At 68.8% G+C, this 25,036-nt stretch overlaps 1 protein-coding gene across 2 annotated transcripts; it reads left to right on the plus strand.

Annotated features, from left to right (window-relative positions):
• The first annotated feature begins 798 nt into the window (after nt 1-798).
• On the plus strand, nt 799-14,011 carry METRNL (meteorin like, glial cell differentiation regulator). 2 transcript variants are annotated; one of them, XM_036034293.1, is made up of 4 exons: nt 799-1,182; nt 5,779-6,160; nt 12,748-12,811; nt 13,643-14,011. In XM_036034293.1, the coding sequence occupies exons 1-4, from the start codon at nt 1,010-1,012 to the stop codon at nt 13,957-13,959; spliced, it is 936 nt and encodes a 311-aa protein (XP_035890186.1). In that variant the 5' UTR covers nt 799-1,009; the 3' UTR covers nt 13,960-14,011. The 2 variants fall into 2 exon arrangements, with proteins under 2 accessions (XP_035890186.1, XP_028377301.1); XM_028521500.2 differs by having other exon boundaries at nt 800-1,182; nt 5,779-6,164; nt 12,752-12,811.
• Nucleotides 14,012-25,036: the final 11,025 nt, after the last annotated feature.

Raw genomic sequence — 25,036 nt, forward strand, 5'->3', positions numbered from 1 at the left:
AAAGCGCAGATCTGGGGTCAGGGGCCCGGAAGCCGAAAAGTCCCGGGGGCACGGGACGGACTCGGCGCCCAAGAACCCGTGCGAGTTTGGGGCCCCAGGGTCCAGACCAGCGAGTCGGGGCGGAGGGGGCCGGCAGGCAGCGACGCACAGCAGCGGTGGCCGAGGCGCCGGCAAACCCGGAGACGCTCTGAAGAGTGGGTGCTCCGGTCCACGCTCCCCTGGGTCCGCCGCTCTCCAGCCGAGCGGGGCCTCCCCGCCCCTCGGGGCCCCGAACGGGACGGAGTCCGAACTCAGATTGTGCGGACGGAGGGTTGTGTGCCGGGCACATCCCTGAGGGGCTCCGACGACTCGTAACACAGACGCGGCCCCGCGGCCATTCCTGCTCGTTCTTCACGAAGGGCCCGCGGCGGGCGTCTGCGCAGTCGGGGGGTCTCGGGTTTCTCCCCCGCCCCGCACTGCACCAGCCGCCGACGCGCTGCCGCCGGGGCCCCGGTCTCTCCGACCCCGCTTTCTAGCTTGGCCCCCCCCTCTCGGAGCCTTCTTCCATCCTGGGCAACCCCTCCTCGGCGTGGCGCCCCAACCGGTCCCGCTCCCCCGACCACGCGCCCCCCGTGCGGGGTGCTCCCGAGGCGCGTCACGCTGCGGTCTCCGCCGCGTTCTGCCGGGGCGCACCGGGCCGGGCGCGGGGCGGGGAGCTCCCGGCGGCTCGCGGGGCGGGGTTCCGGCGCGGGGCGGCCGGCGGGGCGGAGCGGCCGGGCGGGCACCGCCCCCCAGCTGAGCCGGGACACGGGCTGCTGACTCGCCGACTTCAGAGCTCGGGCGGCGGCGGCAGCAGGCGCAGAGCTGCTCCAGAGGCTCCGGCGGCTCCAGCGGCCGCTATGGGCGGGCGGCCGCGCCGGCTGCGCGGGGGGCGAGCGACGTGACTCGCCCGGACTCGGAGCCCGGCCGTGCGGGTCGCGAGGCTGCTCAGTGGGCGCGCGCGGAGCCGGCGCCGAGCGGGAGCCAGAGCATGCGGAACGCGGCGCGGGCGGCCGGGGGGCGCGCGGGGCGGCTGTGGCCACGGCCCCCCTCCCCGGGCCCCGGCCCGCCGCCGCCGCTGCTGCCGCTGGCCATGCTGCTGGCCGTGCTGCTGGGCGGCGCGGGCGCGCAGTACTCGAGCGACCTGTGTAGCTGGAAGGGGAGGTGAGTCCGCGAGGCGAGGCGCGACCCTGGCCCTGGAGCCGCACTGCTCCCCTCCCCGCCGGCAGAGCGTGCGGGGGCGCGGGGCACCGTGTCCAGGCGGAGCGCCGCCCCCGCCGCCTCCGCCCCGGGTGCTAGAACAAAAGAGCCCGCGGCGTCCCGGTGCCCCGGCCCGGAGGACGCCTGCGGGAGGCGCGCCTGCCGCGCTGCGGGTCCGTCCCGGCTGGGCAGCCCGCTTGCCCCGCACTCGGCAGCGCCTGTCCCCACTTGGGTCCCCGAGAGTCTTGGCCGCCGACCCCGAGGGTTGGGATCGGTCCTTTGGCCCTTCCCGGCCCTTGCCCGCTGCCTACCCGCCGCGAGGGGGTGCGCGCCCCCGGGCCCGGAGGAGCGGGGCCTGCGATCCGGGCCGAGCGAGAAGGGACGGCCGAGTCTGCCGGAGGGGGCAGCAGCTTGGGCGGACTGAGCGGGGCCCTGGCGCGGACAGCAGCGCCGACCGGGTCTGCGCGGGCGGAGACCTGTGCGAGGGGCCGAGTGCGGACCTGGCTGAGCCCCCTGCCCTCGCCCGGTGAAGGTCAGGCCGCCCTTGGCAGCGCGCGCGCTGCGCTGGGTGACCCCCCTTCACGCCCCTCCGCTGTGGCAGCCGAGGACCTTTTCAAAAACTGAAGTGTGACAAGCAGAGAGGAGCGCAAGCCACAAGTGCGCGCGGGCGGGGTGCCTGAGGGAACAGCTACTCGGGATGAGAAACCACCGTCCCCAAGGCGCCCTCGGCCGTCCTGGCAGCTCGCGGTCGGCGCAGCCAGTCCTGCGCCGCGGAAGTTGCGGATTCAGGAGTTTGCTGTGGGAGACGCGCATCTCCTCCGAGCAGGCCGTGGGCTTGGCCGCCCTGGGTCCTGGTGTCCCCGGGGCAGGGCCCCCGGGCAAGCCCCCGACCTTATCTGATGGGGAGACCCGGCTGCAGACACCTCGCGATGGGGGCAGGGTTGCCCGGGGATTGTTTTGAGGGAAGGCGGATTTCTGAGAAGGCTGGAGCTGTGCCGGCGCTGGACTCTCGGTCAGCAGGGCAGCCGCTGGTCATCGTGGTGTTTGCGGGCCGGTTCTCTGTGGACACTAGCAATTACCCTGTTCCCTTCTCGCGCTGCCCACCCCTCCTTGAGCGGAGGTCCCAGGGCCCTGAGGTTGGCGCCGGTGCCCTCCCTCACGGCAGAGCAGGGAGGGAGGAGCCGGGCTGGACCAGAGCGGGGGTTGGCCTGACGAGAGGGGTGGCAGCAGCGAGCTGGGCTGGCGGGAGCCCCTGACACCGACACCCTCCGCGGGGGCCGCCCCTGCCCGGTGCCAGTAACTCAACCTCCCGCTCCGCGGCGGCTGCTGAGTGAGTCAGCGCACCGCCACGCTGAGGCCCCGGGGTGTCCCGCTCCAGCAGATCGAAAGCAGTGACCCAGTCCTACCCCCCCCCCCCCCCACAGCCTGAGTCTCCAGAGGAGGAGCTGACACTCTGAGCCTGGAGGGCTCTGAGCCCCGAGGCTGTGCCAGCGAGGGCCGGCGGGTGCTGGGGAGGGGAGCCCTTCCACTCCCCGCTCCGGCGCATCCTCTCACCTGCCTGGAGAAACAGGGTCACTGCCCTTCCGCCGTTGCCAATGAACCCGGTCCCTGACTCCCCCAATTCCTCCCCGGGTGCAAAGGCACCGAGTGAGCCGCTGCAGAGCTGTGTGGGGGGGGGGTCTTGGGGGGCGGTGGGCAGGGCGGAGAGGAGCTGGCCAGGCAGCATTCCTGGAGTATGAGCCCCCCCCATCAGTGTGCTGCTTGCGGCGGGTGGGGGGGGGGGAGGGGCTGTGCCTGCCGACTGCAGCCTGTGTGGTGCTGCCTGACGGGCTGTGGGTTCTGATCCCCTGATTGGGAGGGAGCTGCTCTTTGTGACACTGGCCACTCAGGCCGGCAGGCGGAAGTGTGTTTCTGGGTGTTTCCAGGCCACTGAGCCTGTTGAAGTGTCCATTGCCCTGGGCAGGGCACTGCAGGTACGGCGCACCTGGGCTCTCTCCTCTGCCTCGGGCTCCACCTGAAGCCCTTTCTGACTCAGTGAACCAGAGACGAATTTCCCTCTGGTGACTCCGGGTTCCGGCCGGACAGCAGGGGAGCGGTGCGGGCTGTGCTGCCCCTCCACCGACCACGTCAGGGAGTGCCCGGATCCACCTGGGACTCACTGTCTCTTCCATGAAGGTGCCGCACAGCTGTGCCCTCCTGGGCACACGTGAGACTTGTCCACTCTTTTTTGTTTAAGAAAAATGCATGAACTCGGTTTAAATAATCCACAGTCGAACCAGCCTTCTCATTCCATAAGGCCGAATAAGTTTTCTCCGTGTCCTGCAGCCTCATCGCAGTAGAAAAGCCGCCTGCGTTTTTCCTGGCCTGGCTAGCAAGTCACTGGCCTGTCATGTGACTGTTCAGACACGGTGCATTTTTGCACCTCCAGCCATTGTGCATACATGGGAGGGTTTGTTTCCAGGTTGGCTGTGGTGCCAGAGGCTTAGAGGGGAGCTGCGTGGCTCTAGTCCCTGGCAGGAACCGGACGTGCCCGGAGCCCTTGACCTCTCTCGAAGAGCAGCGGGTCGGGGGCTGAGAGGTCCGTGGGCTGAGTAGGTGTTTGTCTGCAGGGCGTGTGGCCTGCCACCCGCGGCCGTCGGGGGTGTGAGCACGCTGCACTGACTGCCTCGGGGACTCCTGGTGTCCTCGATGCTTTAGGAGGATGGGCAGAGCCCCGTGGGCCGGGCCGCGGGTGCAGACCCCGCTGTGTGGGCCCACAAGGATGTTAGTTAAAGGGTGAAGTGATGGGGCGCCTTCGTTGTGCACAGGTGTGGGCTGGTGGCCGGCAGCGTCCAGGCTCGGGTCTGTCTCCCCCGGGCAGCTGTGGGTTGGCCACCTGTCCCCACGAGGGTTTCCTTGCTCCTGCCGGAGAGGTAGGTGGCGGGTGGACCCCCCTTCTTCTCCCTCCACTGTTGAAATTAAGGCGCCTTAGTGAGGGGCCCGAAGCCCCTGGCCTGGGTTCTTCACTCCCTCGCCCCACCGGAGGGAGGCGGAGCCTTGGCAGAATGGTTTTTGTGGGAGACAGAGTCGAGGATGGGTGCTTGGGCATGGGGCAAGTGTCCAGCCGCCCCTGGGGGCTGAAGACCGGAGCGGAGAGACACTGTGATAGAGTTTGTGTTGGCTGCGTACGAACAGAGCTGATTATAGTCATCTGTGGCAGCCACTCACCATTTAGTCTAATTTTTCACACAGCACTATAATTATGCCCATCCCCACATACGTGTCAGATGAGCATGTATGAGTTTTATGTGACTGTAATTTGTGAGTCTGCTCCGTGTGTGCAGGCCTGGTAGGCGTTGGAGGCCGGGCTGGCTGCTCGTGACCCAGGGCGTGTGGGGCGGGGAGCCGGGTGAGGAGGGTTCACCTCCTCGCCACCGCCGTCTGATGTGGTCTGCAGGATGACGGCGCAGCCCCGGCCTGCAGCTGGCTGTCGTAGGAAAAGTGAGGTTTTCTGGGGCCCAGCGCATGAGTCACCAACAGCAAACGCAAACCATGTGTGCTGTGTTTTCTGCTCTGTGGAAGGGGTTCTGGTAACACACTCAGGCCGGAGCCCTGAGCGTGGCTTTGTTTATCCCGCGTAAAAATCCCAAGAATGCGGGTGAACCTGTCTGAGATCTGATCGGATCCCCGGGCCGTGTAACCGAACGCTCAGCCCAGGTCGGTTCCGGGGCTGCACGGCGGCTGTGACGCCACCGTGGACGCGAGCAGACGCTGACTCGAAAATTCGGAGCGGGGGCAAGGAACCTCGACATTTTCGGTGGTTTCGATTTCTTGAAAACACAGCGTGATGGTTTCACTCGAGGCCTGTCTGGCTGAGAGCACGGCGCACCTCCTGTTTTCCTGTTTGGTGTTTATTAGGGGTGGGGTGAGCTGGGTTCCCTGGAAATCCCCCCCCCCCACCCCGGAGCACCAGGCGTCTGCCCAGCCCTGGCTTCTTCTCCGCACTTTCCCTCCCGCGCGTGGCCCCTGGGGAGGACCGTTCCCCCACTCTCAGACCCTCAGTGACGTTTGAGTTCGTTTAAAAAGTGTGCTCCTCAGAGGAGGGTCCCGAGGTTTGCGAGTGAATGAAGCAGCAGCCGCATCGTCACCGCGAGGAAAACACAGGCACGAGGCTGTCGGTGGGGTGCCAAGAGGGCCCCAGACCACTGACATTCCTGGCTGGTTCACCAGCTACTGAGTTACTTGTGTGGGTGGGTCCCCGACGGCCCTGGTCGCCCGAGTCTGCTCCTGTCCTTCACGCTCAGCGGGGACCCCCACTGTTTCCCAGCCCCCGCTCCATCACCTGGAACTGGGGTGGGTGCCTTGCTGGCCACCAGACACTCCACATCCAGGTGGTGGGGGGGGGGGGGGCGGCGGTCTGGGTGCCCGATGCCAGCCCTGGCTGCCTCCCTGGGAGCGGCTGGTGCTGCGGGCCTGAGCTGATGCTGGCCTGCTGGCCGGTGAGGGGGCGGAGAGGGGGCGGAGGGGGGCGGTGAGCGCGGCGAGGGGGCGGGCCCCGGCTGACCCGGTCTCCCTCCGCAGCGGGCTGACGCACGAGGCCCACAGGAAGGAGGTGGAGCAGGTGTACCTGCGCTGCTCCGCGGGTGCGGTGGAGTGGATGTACCCGACCGGGGCGCTCAGCGTCAACCTGCGGCCCAACACCTTCTCGCCCTCCCGGCGCCTGACTCTGTGCATCAAGCCCCTGGCGGACTCCTCGGGGGCCAACGTGTACCTGGAGAGGACTGGGGAGCTGAAGCTGCTGTTCCGGGACGGGGACCGCGGGCCAGGCCGAGGGCGCTGCTTCGGCTTCGAGCAGGGCGGCCTGTTCGTGGAGGCCACGCCCCAGCAGGACATCGGCCGCAGGACCACGGGCTTCCTGTACGAGCTGAGCGGCCGGCGCGCGGGCTCGGACCTGCACGCTCTGTCGGGTGAGTGGCGCCCGGGGGTGCGGGGCGGGCTCCCTGGCGGCCGCGCTCCGGCAGCCCTGGTCCTTCTTGTGTGCCAGAATTCTCCGGTTTTCTCCTATCCCCCCCCCCGCCCCCAGCACAGCCTCTGTGAAACCGCTCAGCAGGCCCACTGGCGGCCGCGGGGGTGCTGAGGGGGGTGCCGGGGCCCCAGCAGACGGCCCTCCTGCGGGCAGTGAGCTGTGTGTCGAAGGTGGTGTTGGACATGAGGGGCATTGTCAGCCTTCTGGAAGGTCCTTGTTTGGACTTGGCAGGCACGTGTCTCCCAGCAGGAGTGTGTTACTTGTGGAGAGTGGCAAGCATCCCCGAGAGTGACCGCGGGTCAGAGCCGTGGCAGGGCCTCACGCCCTGACACGCTCACCTTCCACCACGAGCTGAGGCGGGTTTGGAGGGGGCTCTGGCACCGTTCACGCTGTCCCAGAGTTCCTTCCTTCTGCCACACGAACTGGCTGCGGCCTCTCCTCCAGCGCCCAGTTCTGGGTGGGGCTGGAGGCTGGCCCACATCCCCGGTGCAGACCCGCCATGTCCTGAGTCCCAGCGCCAGTCCCTGGTTTTGGAGGCATTTGGTGGGTCGGTGGGCGGGCGTGGGGACCCTTGGTGTGGAGGCTCCAGCAACGAGCCAGAGTGAGGCTGCGGGTGGTGGGGGGGCAAACAGGCGGAGCCAGAGCCCCCCTGCTGGGCCCTCGGGGGAGCGGCTGTACTGATCTTGGGGGGGGGGGGGTGGTCTGGAGGGGTCTGAGGGGAGTCTGTCGGCGGCCAGGGGTGTGTGTGTGCATAGGTGAGGGTGGTGAGTTGGCTTTAGACTTCCATTCCTTTTCCTTTGGAGGGAAGCAGGCAGCTTTGGGGGGCCCCTGGGTGGAGGCGGGGCTCCCCCTGGAGAGTGCGCTGGGCAGAGAGGGGGAGCCCTTGGTCGCCCAGGACAGGTCCTGCCCCTTGTGCCCTGAGCAGCCCAGGGCTGCCCTCCTCCCAGCCTCCCTCTCGCTCTGAGGCTCAGTGTCTGAGCGTGCGGGGTGGGGCGGCCAGGGCTCTGGGGGTGCCGTCTGTGTCGGTTCTGAAGCTGGCCGGGACGGAGACGCCCCGGGCGGGGCGGGGGTGGGCGTGCAGGTGTGAGCTCGGGGTGTCCTGGGAGCTGGCTGCAGGAAGGCTGCTCCCTCGGGGACCGGCTGGGGGGATGGTCAGGTGGGGGTCTCCCCAGGGACAGAATGGCCCCTCGGGGGGCTGGGCCGTCCCCCAGAACCGTGCAGTCTCTGCGTTCCAGCTGCGACTGGGAAAGCCCGACCTGCTGGGACCTGAAAGGTGCGGTTTCCTCCAGCCCGTGGGTCCGTGTCCACTGCGCCGTGTTCTTGGCTCTGGTCGGTTTTCGACACTTTAATTCTCGCTCAGACCGGACTTCCCTGTTGCAGAGCTTCCGTGGGCTGGGCCCCTCCCCGCCCCTGTGTTGGTGCCCAGGTGGGAGGGTGGCCCAGCGAAGCCTTCGTCTTGGTCACAGTGGGGAGGTGGGAGGGGGAGCTTACTGAGGGGACCCCGGCCTCGCTCCGGGGCCCCAGGGGTGGGCGTGCTTGAAATGAAAGCAGAATCCGGCAAAGCTGGGTCACCCACTCGAGGCTCCTGCCTGGGGGGTGGCTTGCTGCCGGGAGCTGGGGCTGGGGCTTGTCGGAGCCCCCCCTCACTGATCCCTCGTTGATGGGCCTCAAAGACGCTGGTGGAGGGGGCTTGTCCCACCTTCACTGTGTGACTCCAGGCGCCACCCCCCGCCCCCACCCCCAGCTCCAGGCCGGGCTGGCGAGTGCACCTGGGGTGCTGTCAGGCTGGTGGCTGAGCCGCCCTGGGGTCCTGTAGGGTTGCAGGGAGGAGGGGGGTGTCCGAGGGAAGGGGGTGCATTGTCCAGTATCCGCCTCTGCCCACTGCCCCCTCGCACCCCCACACTGGCCGAGGCTGGACGTCGAGGCACCTGGGGCGGCCAGGTCTCCTGTGAGGGGTGTGTGTGGGTTCCCTCGCTACCCCCGACTCAGACCTGCCTGGCTCTGGGGCGTCTGCTGACATCTGGGTGCCCGGGGCTCCGTCTGCCGGTGGCAGGGATCTGGAGCAGTGACTGTCAGATCCTGGGCTGGGGGCTCAGGGGCACCCAGGGCGCTGGGAGCTGGGACCAGAACCGGGCCCAGCACCCCCGCCCCCCCAGGGGGTGAGGGGCAGCAGGGATCTGGGGAGGCTGGAGCCTCCTGGCTCCCTGGGGTGTGCGCCTTTCCTCAGGGCCTGGGCCCCTAAGCCTTTAATGCCCGAGGAACGGGTGCGAAATGTGGAATGTCAGCGCGGGCCATCTGGCGGCCGTGGCGGCCCCGGGCCAGGTGGGCCCTCAGCAGGCGGCACGGCTCCGGGCTCGTTCCTGCTCCGGCCTGGCCGGGGCCTCGGGGTCCCAGGGACACGGGAGCCCACGGGGGGACCCGGAGGGGAGCGCCTGCCTTCGCCCTGCACGCCCCCCGAGGGTCACAGTGCCCCCGTGTGCCGCCCTGACAGCAGGAGCCCTGGGCCGGAGTGCTGGCCGCCGGGCGTGCTCCCTGCAGGCGTGTCGGCCTCCCGTCCACGTGGGCGGTGCAGCCGGCCTCCCTGGTGGACCGAGACGCGCCGATAGCCCAGGACGGAGAGGCCGGCAGGTCCTGGACAGGCGGGGGCGGCGGGGCTGGCGGCGGTGGGGGGTGACCCAGCCGGGACACTGGGCTTTGGCTGCCACGCAGCAGGGGGGGCAGACCTGCTGCCCCCCCCCCCCCCCGCACTGCCAGTGGGCCTCACCACAGCACCCGAGTAACAACACGGGAGCACCTTCCGTGGCGCTGGCACCGCCCGGCAGGACCGGGAAGGCGGGAGCGGCCAGATGCAGCTCCATGATGGACGGACAAGGCTCCAGCCACGCTCGGAACGTGGCCGGGCTGTTGGGGGACTGTCCTCCCTGGGGGCCCAGGGAGACAGGCACTGCCAGGATCCCCGTCTCCCAGTGGCCTGGTGCACTCGGGGAGTAACCCGCAAGGAGGGCGGGGGCGTTGCTCCGTCTGGCACTGGGGAGCAGAGGCAGACCCCGTGTCTGCCGTTCCTGTGGGGCAGCCCGCGTGGGCCCCGGACTGCAGCCTGTCGTCTCCCTCCGCGAGGGCCAGGGGGCCGGGGCTCCCCTCCACCTCTGGGCACATCCCTGCCCTGGTCTCCGTGCAGACAGCCTCCCCCGACCCTCCGAACAGGCGTGGGGGGGCCGGCAGCCGAAGGTCAGATCCACAGCTGGGGCCGGGGGGCCGGGGGGCGGGCAGGAGGACGCGGCCCCCAGGCTGACGAAGGCGCAGAAATCGGCCCCATCACACGCTCCAGGGCACCGGAGGAGGCGGGCGGCCTGGGCCCCACACGGCCGGTGGGCCTCACCTCCCATCGTGTTCAAAACCCGCTGTTGGGTGAGCTGGGGGCAGGCGATCCCTCGGGGCGCCCAGTGGGTGTGGAGGCGGCCTCGACGGCCGAGGTGGGCGAGTGGTGGAGTTCAAAGGGGAGAGGGAACCTGTTTTCGTTTTGCCAGGATCGCCTGTTTCCGGCACCGGCGGCCTCTCTGGCCTCTGTAATTATTGTACGATTATTTTTTGCCTCACCCGTTTTGGGGTGGAAGGGTGTGGCCTTCCTGGCGAGGCGGAGGTTGGGAGGGCAGCGAGGGCAGGGCCCGGTGGGGTCACCCGGGGACGGGAGGTCTGGGCGAGTGGGTCAGGCGTCGTGACCACTGCAGGCGGCTCCAGCTCGGTCCCAGCCGACACGGCCACGTTCCGCCACCTTCTCGGCTTTCTGGTCACTCCCTGCTCCAATGCCGCATCTGCCGCTGGTCACCCGCTGGCCCCGCTGAACGTCCTCCTGCGTGGTGGTCTCTTTGGGAATTGTGTGTGTGCCCCCGGCCCCCGCATGCGGGCAGTCGGGGCCAGCGTCCCTCTGTCTGTCTGCAAACCCCTCGGGCGGTGAGGTCCTGACAGAAGGCGCCCCCCCCCCCCCCACAGCCCCATGGCCTCCCTCCAGCACCTGCCGCCCTCACCTGGGTCCCCGTGCGGCCCCTGGCCCGCCTCCCTGGCCTGTTGTTTTCTTCTCCACTCGGCTCATTTCATGCACATTCCAGAGTAATCTTCCCGGGACGTCCACGCCCCGGCCCTCCCCTCTGCGCGGGGCAGGGGCCAGAATTCCAGCCAGCCCGCTGGCCTCCCCCTCCCCGTCTCCCGCGTGTGTACGGAGGCGAGATTGGATGCGTCAGAAACCAGCACATTCCACAGCCTTTACGAGCCCGGCTCGACTGTAATTGTTTCCAGACTGCTGCTCTCGGCGTCCGCAGGCCGCGCTCTTCGCAGAGGTGACCTGCGCTTTGTGGGGCTCGGAGTCGCGGGAGGGGAGTCTCCGGGGTGGCGCTTTACGAGCTCAGCTGTCAGGGATATGGCTCGGTGAGGCTTCTGGTGGGAGGCTCCTCGGCCCCCGACTGCTGCCCCCCTGGGCCGCCAGGGTCCCTGTGCCCCGAGCAGGGGGGCCGGGTAGGGGCCAAGGACGGCTGGTCTCCACCTCTGTCCTCAGCCATCAGCTGAGGTTCTGGGGCCCATGACCCCCGGAGAGGGCACAGCTCTAGGCTGGGCCACACCAGCCCAGGCCTGGGGTCTGGCCGCAGCGTGTGGCCTGGGCCTGTTGGCACCCCCACCCCCCGCCGTGGCTGCCTTTGGGGGTGGCGCCTCCTGGCCTGTCTCAGCTGGCTTGGGACCGAGACGCTTCTGGGGAGCGTGTGCAGACCCTCACCTGCCCCCCTACCTGCGCGTGGTGACGGCACACCTGGCCCGAGGGGAGCCCAAGGGCGGGCTGTGGTCACCGTGGATTTGGCTGGACGACCTGCCTTCTTGTGGGGACAGCTGCCGAGGCCACCCCCCACCCGGGGCCAGAGTGAAGTTGGTGGAACAGGAGGCCCTCAGGGCCGGCGGTGCCGAGTGCCCCTTGGCTGTCACGCCCCCTGTGCGGCGCCTCCACAGGCCCAGCAGGAGAGGGGTGGGGGGTGTCCAGGTGGCCACCCTCTCTTTTAAGAGTGGCCTTGAGCCTGGGGTCCACCTGTGTGAGGAGAGGCCACAGGTGGGCAGAGGGCTTGGGGCTTGGGGCTGGGTGGGGGCGGTGCCTGCTCTGCGGAGGGGCTGGGCCGGCTTCCGACGTGCCCGGCAGGCCGGGCTGGCTCTGCGGTGGCGGCTGCTGCTCCTGGTAGCTCAATGGGAGCCCGGCGGTGGGTGGGCCGGCGCGACGCTCCCTGCACAGCTGGGTGGCAATGCGCACCCACCCTGCCCAGGGGCAGGACGACGCACGTCCACCCCCAGGCTTCCCGGGGATGCTGCGCACTGGGCCCCGCAGGTCCACGGGCACTCGGGCCCCGAGGCCTCTCTGTGCCCCACCCGGCCCCCTGAGTCGCTGCGGCTCCCTGGGGGCCTGGCAGCCGCCGGGCGGGTGACCTCATGCTCAGCCCAGTTTCAGGGCAGCGAGGGCAGCCGGCCAAGCATGCCCACGGGGCCAGCTCTGTCCAGGCCCAGTGAGTGCCAAGGCCAGGGGCGCCCGGGGCCTTCAGAGTGTGCAAGGGTCACGGGAGGCTTGTCCCGGGAGATGTCGTAGGTGCAGTTTCTGCGGCGTTAGGAGGATTCGAGCCCAGACACGCAAACCTGAAACAGGTGAGGCAGAGAGAGGCCTTGAAACGTGCACTAGGAGAGTCAAGGAATGAGTTGTATTTTCCCAAACCCACCGTCAAGTGGAGGAAGGAGCGTGTGGTCCGTGGGGGAGTCGTCAGAGCCCCAGGTTTCTGCCCCCTGCTCCCTCCCCCACAGCGCTCTTCTGATGCCCCAGCTGGGCCGGGGGTGACGGGCTGCGGGGGCGGGGCTTTGTGTGAGGCCTGTTACGCCAGAGGGAGCCAGTCCCAGCGCAGTGGGGTGTCTCCCAGGGACTCTGACCGGGCAGCTCTGGGAGGAGTCCGGAGGCCAGGTGGGGTCTGCGGGAGAGACCTCAGGAGGGCACCGGGGCCGCAGCGGGTGGGTGCCCCTCGCCGTTCGCTGTGCCTTGCGTGGCGGCCTCGTGGGTCCCTCCACGCAGAGCCTTGACCCCCTGTGGGGTCGAGGGGCAGGTGGGGCCCTGGGGAGCAGCTGGTGTGTGAGTGGGCAGCCCTGGCAGTGCGGGGTGTGGATGCGGAGCCCGGGGTGAGGGGTGGGGCTTTGCACTGGTGACAGGCAAGCAGGAGCGATTGCATGTGAGTCCAGTGGCTGCTGGTGGGGCACAGGCCCATCCTGTGCTGTTCGGGGGGCCTGGGGTCCCCTGCCTTTGGCCCCCGGCCCGCATGCCCAGGACACGCAGGCACAGGGCAGACACCTATGAAACCAGAAACCAGAGCTCCTGCAGGGTGAGGGCCGGTGTGCCGGTGCCCGTGCAGTGGGCTGGGTCTGTGAGTGTGCACGTGCACGTGTGTGCACGTGTGTGCACGAGTGTGCACGTGTGTGCACGGCCCTGCCTGACGCGGCTCCTGTGCTCTCTCCTCGCAGCCCCGTGCCGGCCCTGCAGCGACACAGAGGTGCTCCTGGCCGTCTGCACCAGCGACTTCGGTGAGTGCACGCAGGTCCGCCGTGCGGGGGGTGCCCCCCGCCCCCCATGGCCCCGAGAGCCTTTCGCTGCTGGCCCGGATTTCTGCAGGGAGGGGGCTGTGGAGACACAGGGTGCGGTGTCCCCTCCCTGGGCCGTAGGGCTGCACCCACCCTGCTGCAGCCCTGGGGGAGGGCCGGGCGCTCCCGTGTATTTAGGTGATCGCTGAGCACTTCCCCACTCGGCTGAGTGAGGTGATCACCCTGGAGGCTTCACCCTGGAACCTCGCCCTCCGCCGGGTCCCCGGCTGGTGCTGCAGTCCAGGCCCTGGGGGGCCCGGGGAGGAGGCCAGGGACCCCGCTCAGGCACAGGATGGCTGCCGTCACAGCGGGACCTGCTGAGCCCGGAGCCCCCGGCACAGCTGCTGCCCGGGGCCCTGGGGGTGGGACCCTGTTGGAGCGTCTCTGCTCTGCCCTGCCCTCCCCCTCACCTGCCCCCGGGAGCCTCAGCGAGTCTGCGGCCCTGATACAAATCTCGAGTTTGTGGCTGCGTTTCCTGGCCCGACTCGAGGGGCCGATGTCGGCACAGAGTGCGTTTCGTTTCTCCTGTTCCCCACCGCGTGGCCGGCCGGGGCAGCGAACCATGTCTGCCCCAGACGAGCCCGAGTGCGGCGGGGACCTCCCTGAGGCAGGCTCCCCTGCGCGGGAATGGCACCTTTCAGCGGGAATTTCCGGAGTGTGGAGGTCAGGGTCTGCTCCCGTGCTGCCGCCGCCCGCCCGCTGCCAGTGTGGATGCGTGCCGTTGGTCCGGCGGGCGTCCCCGCGGCCCCGCTGACCCCGTCTCTCCCTCTGCAGTGGTCCGCGGCGCCATCCGGGACGTCACCCACGCGCCCGAGCGGCAGGAGTCGGCCATCCACCTGCACGTGAGCCGGGTGCACCGGCAGAAGAGCAGGGTCTTCCAGCCGGCGCCCGGGGGCGGCTGGCGGGGGCGCATCGCCACGCTGCTGGAGTGCGGGGTGCGGCCCGGGCGCGGCGAGTTCCTCTTCACGGGACACATGCACTTCGGGGAGGCCTGGCTGGGCTGCGCCCCGCGCCTGGAGGACTTCCAGAGGGCGTACAGGGAGGCTGAGGAGAGGGGCCTGAACCCCTGCGAGATGGGCGTGGTGGAGTGACCGCGGGGCCGAGGGGTGACCGGATGGGGTGGGCGCCTGCCTTCACGCGGAGTCTGACCCCTGGGTCGGAACTGCTGTAAAATACAAACTAAGTTATTATATTTTTTTTAAAAAAGAAGTGTCTGCGGCAAATGAACTCCTGTGCCTTGTGCCGTTTCATGCTGCTTCTCTGGAAGCGCCCGGAGTCCCTGCGTTTGGCTGATGTTTGGGGGGAGTCTGGCGTGGTCCCCGGCGAGCCCCCAGGCCCGGGTTTGGGCAGAGCCAGGGCGCCACTCCAGGCGGCTCCTTTCCTGGCCGGCAGGGGCGCATCACCACGCTGCCACAGCCGTGCCGGGATGGAGGTTCAGGCGAAGCCACACGCCTGTCTCTTCCCCTTGGTTTTCGCTCTTTGAGGAACGTGCTCTGTCGGCCCTGCCCCCCGGGGCCGCAGGCCGTCTCCTCCGGGGGCACCGCGGGGCCGGGGTGTGCGCCGCCTGGGGCTTCTCCCGGGAGCCCACGGCCCTGCCCTGTCACCCCGACAACACGCAGCCAGATGCCCCCTCCTCCTCCCTTTTCATGCGGATCCTGCCCTTTGACCCCAACTTCCCCCAAACGCCACAGCAAGTCTCTGGACACCCAGGGGCTGGTCTGCACAGGGTCAGTGGCCTCACGTCCTCAAGGGTGAGTCAGTGTCCTGTAGCTGCGGGAGCAGATGACCGCGGCCCTGGGGCTCCACGCGACATTGTCTGTGGCCCGCGAGGCCTGAGCCCCCTCTGGAGGCTCCGGGGTGGAGCCGGCCTGTCTTCCTCTGTGTCCTGCGTCTGAACTTCCCTCCTCTCGTAAGGGCACCGGCCCCCTGGGTAAAGGCCCACCCCAGTGACCCCCACCTGATCACATCTGCAAAACCCCACTTGCCAGTGCGCTCACACTCGCTGTGTCTGGGTAGACGGGAATTTGGGGGGCACTATTGACCTCAAGACAGGGTCACTGGGGTGTCAAGTCATAAGACCTGAGCCGGCACTCTCCGCTTTGAGTGTGGGTGACTTCTCAGCAGCTGCTGAGACCGAAGGGCAGCCTGGGAGAGGCCCACAGTGGCCGGTGAGCACACCGGTGGCCACAGGCAGGCGGTGTGTGCCACTGCAGCGTGAGCCGACGCAGCTGTGTACCGGGTCGCAGCACTCCAGCAGGTGTGCTGGCTCAGGGGCGTGCTGGCATGAGGCTGTGAGCTGCAGGTCCCAACCTGAAGCAGGTGCTGCACACCTGCGCCCTGAGGAGCAGGGCGATGCCCTGGAGCAGCTGGTTGGCGACAGGAACAGGTCCTCCTGTGGCGAGCAGCTGAGGACGCGCGTGACGGCAGCAGGTGTGCGACCCACCGCAGCAGGAGGCCGAGCAGCTCCCGGCCTTTTCTGCGGGGCCCCACCCGCCGATGCCACCGGAGGCCTGCAGGGCAGCGCAGGCTGCTGAACCAGAATGGCGGGTTTCGGTTTCGGCTGGTGTTCCTGCTGACTGGGAGGCAGGGATCCCCGGCTCTGCCCCGAGGAGTGGGGGCCTCTGTCGGGTGAGCTGCGGCTGCGCTCCCAGGGCGAGGGCAGGCGACCGTCTGCGGGGCGGCAGAGGAGGAAGTGCCACCGTTGCCTGGGCTGGGGAGGCCGTGGGTGCAGCCCCGCGGGTGGGTGCTGGCACACGGGAGCCTCGCTGCCCACCGGCCTGTGAGCTCGGTGCTGGCACAGTGTCCCCACGGTGCTGCTCAGTCCGGGGGGTGGGAGGGCTGGCAGGGCGCCTGTGTCTGGGGGAACGCAGAGCCCCCACACCCATGGCCTGCCGCTGGCCCAGAGCCTCCTGGCTCCTGAGGCTGCTGCACACCCCGAGCCTCCACGCTCAGCTGCGAGGAGGCCCCCGCACCGTGGAGCCCTGCGGGACCTGGAGAAGCTCTTGGGCCTCCAGAGAGCCTATTTGCTGACCAGGAGCTCTGCCCTGTGGACCTGGTTCTGGTCAGCCTAGTCGCCATTCGGGACTGACCCTTTGGTGGCTCTGTCCAGAGGTGGAGGGGGAGTGCGTGGGAGCCCCAAGGCCTGGCTGGAGAGCTCAGCTCCACTCCCCGCCCGCCCAGCTGACGCCCATCCCCACCGCCGCCCCTGTGGTCCCCCCTCCCTCTGCCTCCTGCGTCCCTCCTGCTGGCAGCAGCCACCCAGGCCTCCCCTATCCCTTCCCTGCTACACCGATGGGGAGGGGTCTCTCTGCCTCCACCCCCGCATTTCCCGGCTCACTGCAGCTCCCCACCAGCGGGCCACGGCCCCTGCATGAGCCCCGAAGCCCCGAACCCCTCTGCCCGGACGGTTTGAAGGGATCCTCAGTCTCCTGGCCTCAGCGACACTGGGGACCCCGCACGGTGGTGGGAGGAGCCCCAGTCTGGGCCGGTCTGATGCTGTCAAAGTCAGGAAAAGGGTGCTTTCTGAGTTCCCGAAGCCCGTGGCCCCCGGGCAGCCCCTCCCTCTGTTTAACGACCCGTCCCGTGCTGGAGGAGGGGCCGCCCGGGCCCTCTCTTCCTCTCCCCTCTTCTGCACCCCCCCCACCCAGAGAAACGGGGAGGGACCCTGGCCCTGGGCTCTCCTGCTGGTCTGGGTGCTGCAGGGGCTCAGGCCTCTGCGCCCTGATGCTCAGGGGCACCCACCTCTCCCCCAACACCCCTCACCCAGGCCTGACCGCCTGAGGGGTCAGGCTGACCCCGTGGCCTCCATCCAGGGAACGTCCTCTCCCACCGGGGCCTTGTTTCCGGCATCGGCACCTGCTTGGAGGAGTTGGGGTGGGACGGGCCCAGGTGTGGGTGCATGTGCTCCAGGTGGGGTCTGGCTGGGCCTGTGCCCACCGTGTGGCCAACCGGGACCCGGAGAACCTCAAGCCCGCATGTGGGTGTCCCCGCTCTGGCCTCTGGCAGCGAGCTGGCCCCCAGGTGAGAGCCCTCATCCATTCCCAGGCCAGGCTGGCCCACCCACAGGTGCCCTTTCAGCCGGGGTGGGGGGCGGGCCTGGCTGTCTTTGCTGCGGAAGAACTGGGCCTACGACTGGACTCCGCGGCTGCCCCCCAGCTCCAGCCCTGGGCCCCCGGGCCACCCTCGGGGGACCACAGAGGTGACTCACAGGGGCGGGTGGGTCTGGGGTGGAGAGTGCGGGCGGGTGAGGCGAAATTCGAGCCTCAGGGACCCAGCCCCGTGGTGGTTTCTGGGAGGAGCAGACTTGCTTGGAGGCCGAGAGGGGAGGGGAGGGGACCCGCCCCAGCCCCCTGCCTCCCGTCAGCACTGAGGACACGCCTGGTCCCTGGAGCCCGAGAGTCTCCTGCCGACAGCCCACGAGCTGTGACCCCTGCCCTGCGGGCCACGTGTCCGTGCACGCGGTCCGCTTCTGCCATCTGACAGTGCGTCCCGTGTCCGAGGAGAGGGATGGGGTATCGGCCCCTGAGATGTCCTGGTCCGACCCCGGAGTGTGGCGAGCAGCAGTGGAAGTTGTGGGTGTCGTGGGTGGGGGGATTATTCTGGATCGTCGGGGGCCCGATGTCATCACGGGGGTCCTCGGAAGTGGACGCTGGAGGCAGGACAGGGACAGACAGAGGGGCCGGCTGGGAAGGACCGAGCCCGAGGCTGCGGCCGTGCGGGGGAGGGTGGGGAGGGTCAGGCCCCGGGTCGCAGGGCCTCCGGGAGCTGAACCGGCAGGAAGCAGATCCCCTCAGAACCTCCGGAGGGAACCAGCCTGCGACCCTGTGGCTCCGGCCACTGACACCCGGGTCAGACTGCTGGCCTCGAGAGCTGTGCCCAGTAACCTGCCGCTTTCAGCCACGAGAGGTTTGCGGGAGACAAACACACTGATGGCCCTGCTCTACCTGCGGTCAAGGGGGCTCAGCGGGGTCCGGGGGGCACTGGGTGCTGGTGAACTCCCCTGAGGCGTGCAAAATGCTGCTATGTGTCCACAGGCTCTTTTAGAAACGGGCTCACGACTTCGTCAGAATCTCGAAGTTGGGGACAGTGCCCACCCGTACAGGTCGGGGGGGCTCCAGGGCGGGGGCGGCTCCCTCACTGACTCACAGGAGACTGAGCACTTCCCCCGCCTCTCTCTGCCTCGGTCTCTCCCTGCCCCTCCGCGTGCCCCTCCCCCCCTCAGGCATTTTCCCCCTCCTCTCTCTGCTGACTAATGCTGCATTGTAACCTGCTGCCTTGGAGCTCACTGCGGCTGCGCGCTTCCAGGTGTGGTTTCTGGAACTGCAAGCTCACCTGTGCACACCTGGGCTTACCTGTCCTGAGTCAGCCTCTCGATCCAGACAGCGAGGGGTGGCCCTCCTGTGGCGTTCACCCATTGGATGGCACCCACTGGCCTCAGTGACCCCCACTGGGCCCACCTGTGGTTCCCCCGTGTCCAGCGCCCTGCACCCTTTGCCTCGCAGGCAGCCCCTGGTCGGTCGAGAGGGGGCTGAAGCACCCCGAGCCATCTCCCTGTCACTCTCTGGTCCCCAGGACTCGCCAGGTCTGCAGGCCCCACCTCCCAGCTCCCGTCCTCCGAGGCCGGCCATCACGGCCTGGCCTGTCCCCTGGAGGTGCCCCACTTGCCCTGTGTCCCAGCCATGCCCAGTCCGCAGGGAGGCTGCTCCCCTGCACACCTGGCTCAGACGGGCAGGCGGGGGTGAGGGCAGGGGCCGGGGGTGAGGGCAGGGCCCAGGCTGGCCCGCACTCACTGAGGGCCCCACTCACAAAGGGTGGTCTCGGCTGGCTTTGCCCCGGGGTGGCCCCACACCAGGAAGCGAGGACTCGGACACACTCATCGGCAGGAAGAGTGAGGACTCAGGCCACCACCTGGGACTTTCCTCAGCAAACAGGGCATCTTCTTGCCCCCACGGCGGCCCATGGACACGCTCCGTGTGCTGCTGAGACTTTTCCGAGAACGGGCCCCTGCTGGTCGCCCCTCAGGCCCTCAGGCCCCCCCCTCCCACCATCAAGGGAAGGACGGCACCTCCGGCCCTGAGACTGTCCCTCCCCCACCCCTGTCAGCTGTGCTCAGGACCCAGGAGGGGCGAGGGCCAGCACTGCAGCCTGGCCCCAAGGCCCTCAGTACTTTGGAGGGCAGACCCCCGTCGGGACCACCATCCGCCTGAGCAGGCCACACCCTCACAGACTAAGAGCAGTTTACGGAGACGGGATGTCCAGGGAGTGTGGTGTCTGGGGCGGCACCGCTGAGTCCCTGAGCCTCTGTGTCCCTCTGTCTCACCCTCAGGGCGGGTGAAGCTGACCCTGCTCTGTCGCCTTGTCCCGGGCTGGCTCCTCCAGGGCCCGGGGGCCCGGGGGCCGTGGGTCAGGGTGTGGGCCTCCCCACTGGGTCAGGGGATGTTGGGGCTCACGCTCACGGTTGGTCAGCAGGTTTCCCCCCCAGAACGTGTCAGTGCCTGAGTGGCTTCACACCAGAGCACTGCGGGGGGGTGGGGGTCGGTGTGCAAGGTGGTGGCCAGCAGTCAGTGCTCTCTTCAGAAAGGAAGTCAGAGGTCATGGGCGTGGCTAAGTTTTGCCACGAAAGGCAGGAGTCGAGATGCCCAGCCTACTGGCTGTGGATAAGTGAGCGACTTTCCAACAGTCGTGGGGGGACCCCCATGTTGCGAAGCGGGGCCTGTGCCTCCCAGCAGCCTGGGAGACTCGGCTTCAGTGGCCAGGACCCAGGACCCAGGACCCAGGACCCAGGCGGCTGGTGCGGTGGGTGCACAGAGCCACTCAGAGGAGGCAGCAGCGGAGGCAGCTGGTGGCTGGTGTTGGAGACACTGGAGAGGGTGTGAGACGGCATTGGTGGCAGGTGGAAACAGAAGTGCACACACACATGCCATCCCACGCGTGTGCATGTGCCTGTAACACATGCCATCACATGCACAGGTGAACACCGTGTGCACACACACATACATGTGTGCAGTGCTCTTGTGCACGTATTCACACACTTGCTCATAGAAGCACACTTGGCGCACATATACACCCGTACTCACACATGTGTTCACACATGCAGGCACACTCACAGATGCACGTATATGTACCTGTGTGTGTGCATAGCACACAAGGATAGGCATGCACACATACATGTGTGCACACGTGCACTCACACTGACCCTGGACCTCCCCCAGACAGACTAGGAGGGGGCTCCAGGTCCGATTCTCTGCAGGACCGGCCTTGGCCCTGGCCATGCCTCCCTGCGTTGCTGCCTCGGGAACAAACAGGCTGCCCTCCACGGAGAGAAGTTGCCGCGGGGGCGGGGTCTGTGACTGTGGTGGCGTGTGTGTCCGTGGGAGCCTGTGGGTCTGCACGCATGTGCAAGTCCGAGAGACGTTGTTGGGGGAGCCCTGGCCCACCCAACCGCAGTCCCTGTGACCCCGGTTCCGCCTGCCACCTCCCGTGTCCGAGGGAGCTGTGTCCTTGTCCAGAAATAGGGATGGTCGTGTCAGCCCTGGGTCTTTCCCAGCTCTGCCACTGGGTCCCAGATTGAGCTGGCTGCAGGGAGGACCTGGCCCCGTGGCCGAATGTCCACCAGGTTCCCAGTCCTGGGCTGCGCCCTCCTGGGCCGTCCCCCCACATCCCGTCCCCGGTGCTCATCCCCCCTTGGGCCCGGGAGGGGCCGGAGCAGACAGGGAGCCACACTGGCCTGTGAGGGGGCCTGGGGGTCGCGCCCCGTGCAGGAGGCGTGTGGGGGGCGGGGTGGAGGTTTGGGGTGATTCCAGCGTAGCGGGGTCTCCATGGCCGGGGTTTGGAATTTCGGCTTCAAATGAATTCTGCTTACAAGCTGCGTACTTTGCAGTTATCAGTTTGATCGGGGCAAGAAGGAAAAGTGCGAGAAAAACAAAGAACAAAAGCCCGAAGGGCTCCATGGTGGGGGGCGCCGAGAAACAGGATCGCGTCCGTGTCAGGAAGGCGGGTGGGCAGCCAGGAGCCGCCGTGTCTGTGCGTCGCCCCCCACCTGAACCGCAGGGGCCCCGGCGCCCAGCCCACCTCCCCGAGCTGGGGAGACCCCAGCCCCACTGCAGCGCCCCCGCCTCGGCAGCCGGCGGGCCAGGCCTGGGGTGCCGGGGCAGGAGGAAGTGGCGGCCCCCGGGCCCCACCCCGCCTGCCGCGGGGCGCAGGGCCCTCTGCCCGGCTCCAGCCCAGAGCAGCAGCACTCGCCCGTGCCTCCCCCTGTCGTCCCGCTGACGGGCCCCGAAATGCTCAAGGAGGAGCTCTCCCCAAGACAGCGAGAAGCAGAGAAAGCGCAGGCAGCATGAAAACAGGGAACGTTCTGGATCCTAGGTGACAGGTGTCTGGCCTGGCTGCTCTCAGGTGAGTTTCCGCCTCACCTCCGCCCGGGTCCGAGGCTGGGCCGGGCCTGCGGTGTCTCCGACGCGATGGTGGCCGCGCTGCAGGGAGGGGCGTGAGCGGGCCCACCTCTCCGGTGCGCCGCTCCCAGCCTGACGTGACCGTGCCTGGGGGTCTGCAGAGGCCGGCGGGGCTGGGGGCCGGCCCCGTTGTCCCGCTCCTTGTTCTTGGCCGCCCGCTGCCAACGCCTGCCCTCTGCCCTCGGGGGGCCTCCACGTGTGCCAGCCCGTCCAGGTGGGTGGGGTCGGGGAGACGGGGTGAACCCCCGGTGCTCCAGGCCTGCTGGTCAGCAGGGAGGCACGGCCGACGTCTCTCCTCTGAGGGGTGACCCCCGAGACACGGGACACTCTGGGGACCAGGCACAGGAAACGTGGCCCCTGTGGGGCAGCCTGGCAAACCGTGCAGGGCAGGAGGATGAGGGAGGGCTCGCTCAGGGGAGGGGTGCCCGGGGAACGTGGGTCGAATGGGAACAGCTGAAGGCCGGGTCCTCGGCCGGGGAGCCGGGTGGGACACGGGCGGTGGCCACCTCCTCTGCCTTCTCCGAAGTTTGTGGGGCCACAGCGCAGTCAGCAGGCTGGGGGGCCGTGTGCCGGGGAGGCAGCCCCGAGGGGTGAGGGAACGGGAGGCGGGGGACGGGGGTCTGGTCACGGTCTGGGGGCCCTGAGCTGAGAGCGTCAGCGGCTGCAGGGCGGGAGGTGAGGACAGCACACGCGGCGGCGGCGGCGGCGGCAGGGGAGCCTGGGAGGCTGCCGGCCACAGCCTTCACGGGGGTCCCCAGGACTCCTGTGTCCCCTCGGGATGGAGAGGGTCAGGGACCCGAGGGCCACTCGGGCTGGGGACCAGACTGGCACAGCCGAGGCCTGTTTGCTGGCGGCTGAGGAGGCCTCCAGCTGGGGGGTGGAGAGGGTGGGGACCAGACACCCCACACTGTGTGCCCCTGGGCCCGTCAGCCCCTCCCGGGCCCTGAGTCCGTGGGGAGGGGAGGGGGACGCTGTGGCCAGAGACCACAAAGGAGCAGGAGGAGGAAGAAGGAGCCCCAGGTGGGAGCGGGTCCCTTCGGGCTCCACACGGCCGGTGTGAGGGTCTGCTGGGACACACAGGTGCCCTGTCCTCCAGCCCTGCCTTGGGGCTGCCCCGGGGGTCCAGGTGGAAGACTCAGGCCCCACTAACTGCTGATGCAGGGCGTCCAAGTCATGGGGCGGGGGAGTCTGGGGCGTGTGGGCTGACTTTTCTCAGCAGCCCTGGTTTCCTGCATTTGCTGTCACCTGTTGCCCCTCCGGGGTGCCCCGTGGAGAATGCGGCATGCTCCAGGTGGGCTCAGCTGTGCAGGGGAAGCCCTCGGAGGGAGGGGGGAGGGGGTGAGAGCCGATGCTGGCCTGGGCTGCAGGGCCCAGGGGAGTGGGGGCCAGGGGGCTGCAGCCCCCCACCCCCAGCGGGTGGAACGGGCCCTCCCGCCCCTCGAGCTTCGTTCCTGCAGCTGGGTCTCCGCCACGGGGACTGGACCGCCTCGTGCCCAGCACACGGGGAACCACACTTTGTGGACGGCACACCCACCCGATGAGAGGGGCACTGTCGTCATCCTCGTTTCGTGAGTGAAGACGCCGTGGCTCAGAGAGGGCGAGCCCCCTGCCCGAGGCCACGCAGCAGAGGGTGCAGCTCCGGCTTCTCATCCGGCGTCCGGAGCAGCGACGCAGACTCGGTGGGACGGGTCCTGCGCAGTGGCTGCCTCGGTGGGCTTTGGAGGAGAGGCCCCCCCTGTCCCAGAGTCTCCGGCTGGTCAGGACATGGCCCCAGGACCCAGGAATGTGCTGTCCCGGGGGCTCCTAGGGTGATGTCCACCGCCTGGGTGGGCTCTCCTGGCCTGCAGCCCCCCACCGTGTTCTCGTTGGGTCAAGTCACCCCCCCCACCCCCACACTGGTCCCGGCAGCCTCCTGGCCCAGAGGCTCTGTGTCTCCAGGCCGGAGCGGACTGAGGAGCGGGTTTTCACCTGCTGGCCTCGCCTCACACAGCCCCTGGGTGGCCACTCTCCCAGGCCAGGAGGAAGGGGCCTGCGCAGTCCTACTGGCCGCCCTAGGACCTCAGAGGCCACGGGGCCTGTCCCCCCAGAGCAGGAAAGAGGGTGGTCACGCAGGGCTGCAGGGACAATGGCCACCCTGGGCTGGGTCCTGCCGCAGGTGGGGTGTCAAGGCCGTGCGCTGGGACCTCCGGCGGGTGCTGCACTCGGGCAGCCCCCTGGCCCCGGGCCTCCGTCGCCGCCCGCAGAGTCCGGCCCTCCCCCAGCCGGGCCAGGCGCGAGGGCAGCAGCTCCGCACACATCTGGCCGGGCACAGCAGGCCACGCACGGTGGTGTCACGGCCCAGGAATGCAGGAAGACCGTCCGGGGGCCTGGCACGGAGGCATGGCGACGCACCAAAAATGTGCCTTGTAGAAAGATGATTACACGTTGGGGGGAACGCGTGACGAACCCCGCGGACGCCACCAGCGCTGTTTGCCGTGCTGGGACCTGGGGCGAGGCAGCCAAGGGCCGCAGCCAGGCAGGCTCCCTGCCTGCAGGAGCTGGGAGACGCTGGCGGGTGCCCACCGCCCCCGGGGCAGTGGGTGTGGGCGGCCACAGGGAGCACTGCGGCGTGGGGGGGCGTGATGGGGCGGGGGGGGGCGTGATGCGGCGGGGGGGGCACTGGAGCCCGGGGCGGGGGGCACTGGAGCCCGGGGAGGCGGCGCCAAGCCCGCGGTTTGTGGGGGCGGAACCAGCGCCTGGTGAGCCGGCTGTGGGCAGAGGGGCTGAATGACCCCATTGTGTGGAGGAGAGGCCGGCGGAGCGGCCGGAGGGGCGGGGGCCGAGCGCTTCCCAGCGCCTGCCCCTCGTGCGGGGGCCGCCTGCCCCTCGTGCGGGGGCCGCCTGCCCCTCTCGGAAAACCTGGAGGCCACAGCCCAGCGTCGGGCACAGACGGTGGCATGAGGTCACCGCCCAGAGCCGACGCTCTGACCTTTTGGCGAATTTCTTCCAGAGTCACTCAGACCGTGTTCCCGAGCGTGTTTCCTGTGTGTGCATGCACGTGTGCATGTCTGTGTCACAGTTTCTGTATCACGGAAGAACACGTAAGGTGAGATGTCCACCGTGGGCAGGTTTGGGCGCACGGCTCGGCGGCACGGAGCACACTCGCTCTGTTGTGTGACCATCACTGCGTCCACTCCAGAGCTCCTCCCTGTCCCCAGCAGAGCCCCGGTCCCCGCTGAACATGGGGCACAGCCCCGCCGGCCCGGCAGCCGCCTCCCGCTGCCCGTCTCTGTGATGTCTGCTCAGGGACCTCGGACAACACGTGCCACAGAACCCGGTCCTGGCGTCTTCCCCTCAGCACGGTCTCCTCGAGTGTCCTCGGTGTGGCGCCTGGCGGAACCTCCTTCCTTTCTGAGGTGGCGGCGGGCTGCCCCACCGGGCAGACGGACCGCACTCCTGTCCCACCCGTCTGTCCGTGGAGGCCGGGGCTATTTGCACACTTGGGTGGCTGTGAATAATGCTGCCGTGAACAGGCGTGCCAACTCTGTACCTTCTCTCTTTGGAAACTTCCAGAAGGGACTGTGGACTCCGGACTTGGGAGCTGGAGCAAGCTTCTCACCCGGGGGCCCGGGTCTGTGCAGCCGCCCCAGCCCGAGTCCAGGTTTCTCCTCTCCCACAACAGACGAGTCGGCACTTGGCCCTCGTCCACTTTGGGCCCGAGGCCCACGTGACGGAGTGA

This window comes from Phyllostomus discolor, chromosome 8, assembly GCF_004126475.2.
Source record: "Phyllostomus discolor isolate MPI-MPIP mPhyDis1 chromosome 8, mPhyDis1.pri.v3, whole genome shotgun sequence".
Taxonomy (NCBI): Eukaryota; Metazoa; Chordata; class Mammalia; order Chiroptera; family Phyllostomidae; genus Phyllostomus; species Phyllostomus discolor.

Coding starts and splice junctions, on each gene's coding strand:
- METRNL (XM_036034293.1), top strand. CDS start 1,010: ATGCGGAACGCGGCGCGGGCGGCCGGGGGGCGCGCGGGGCGGCTGTGG. Junction 6,161..12,747: donor GCTCGGACCTGCACGCTCTG/TCGGGTGAGTGG, acceptor TGCTCTCTCCTC/GCAGCCCCGTGCCGGCCCTG. Junction 12,812..13,642: donor CGTCTGCACCAGCGACTTCG/GTGAGTGCACGC, acceptor CTCCCTCTGCAG/TGGTCCGCGGCGCCATCCGG.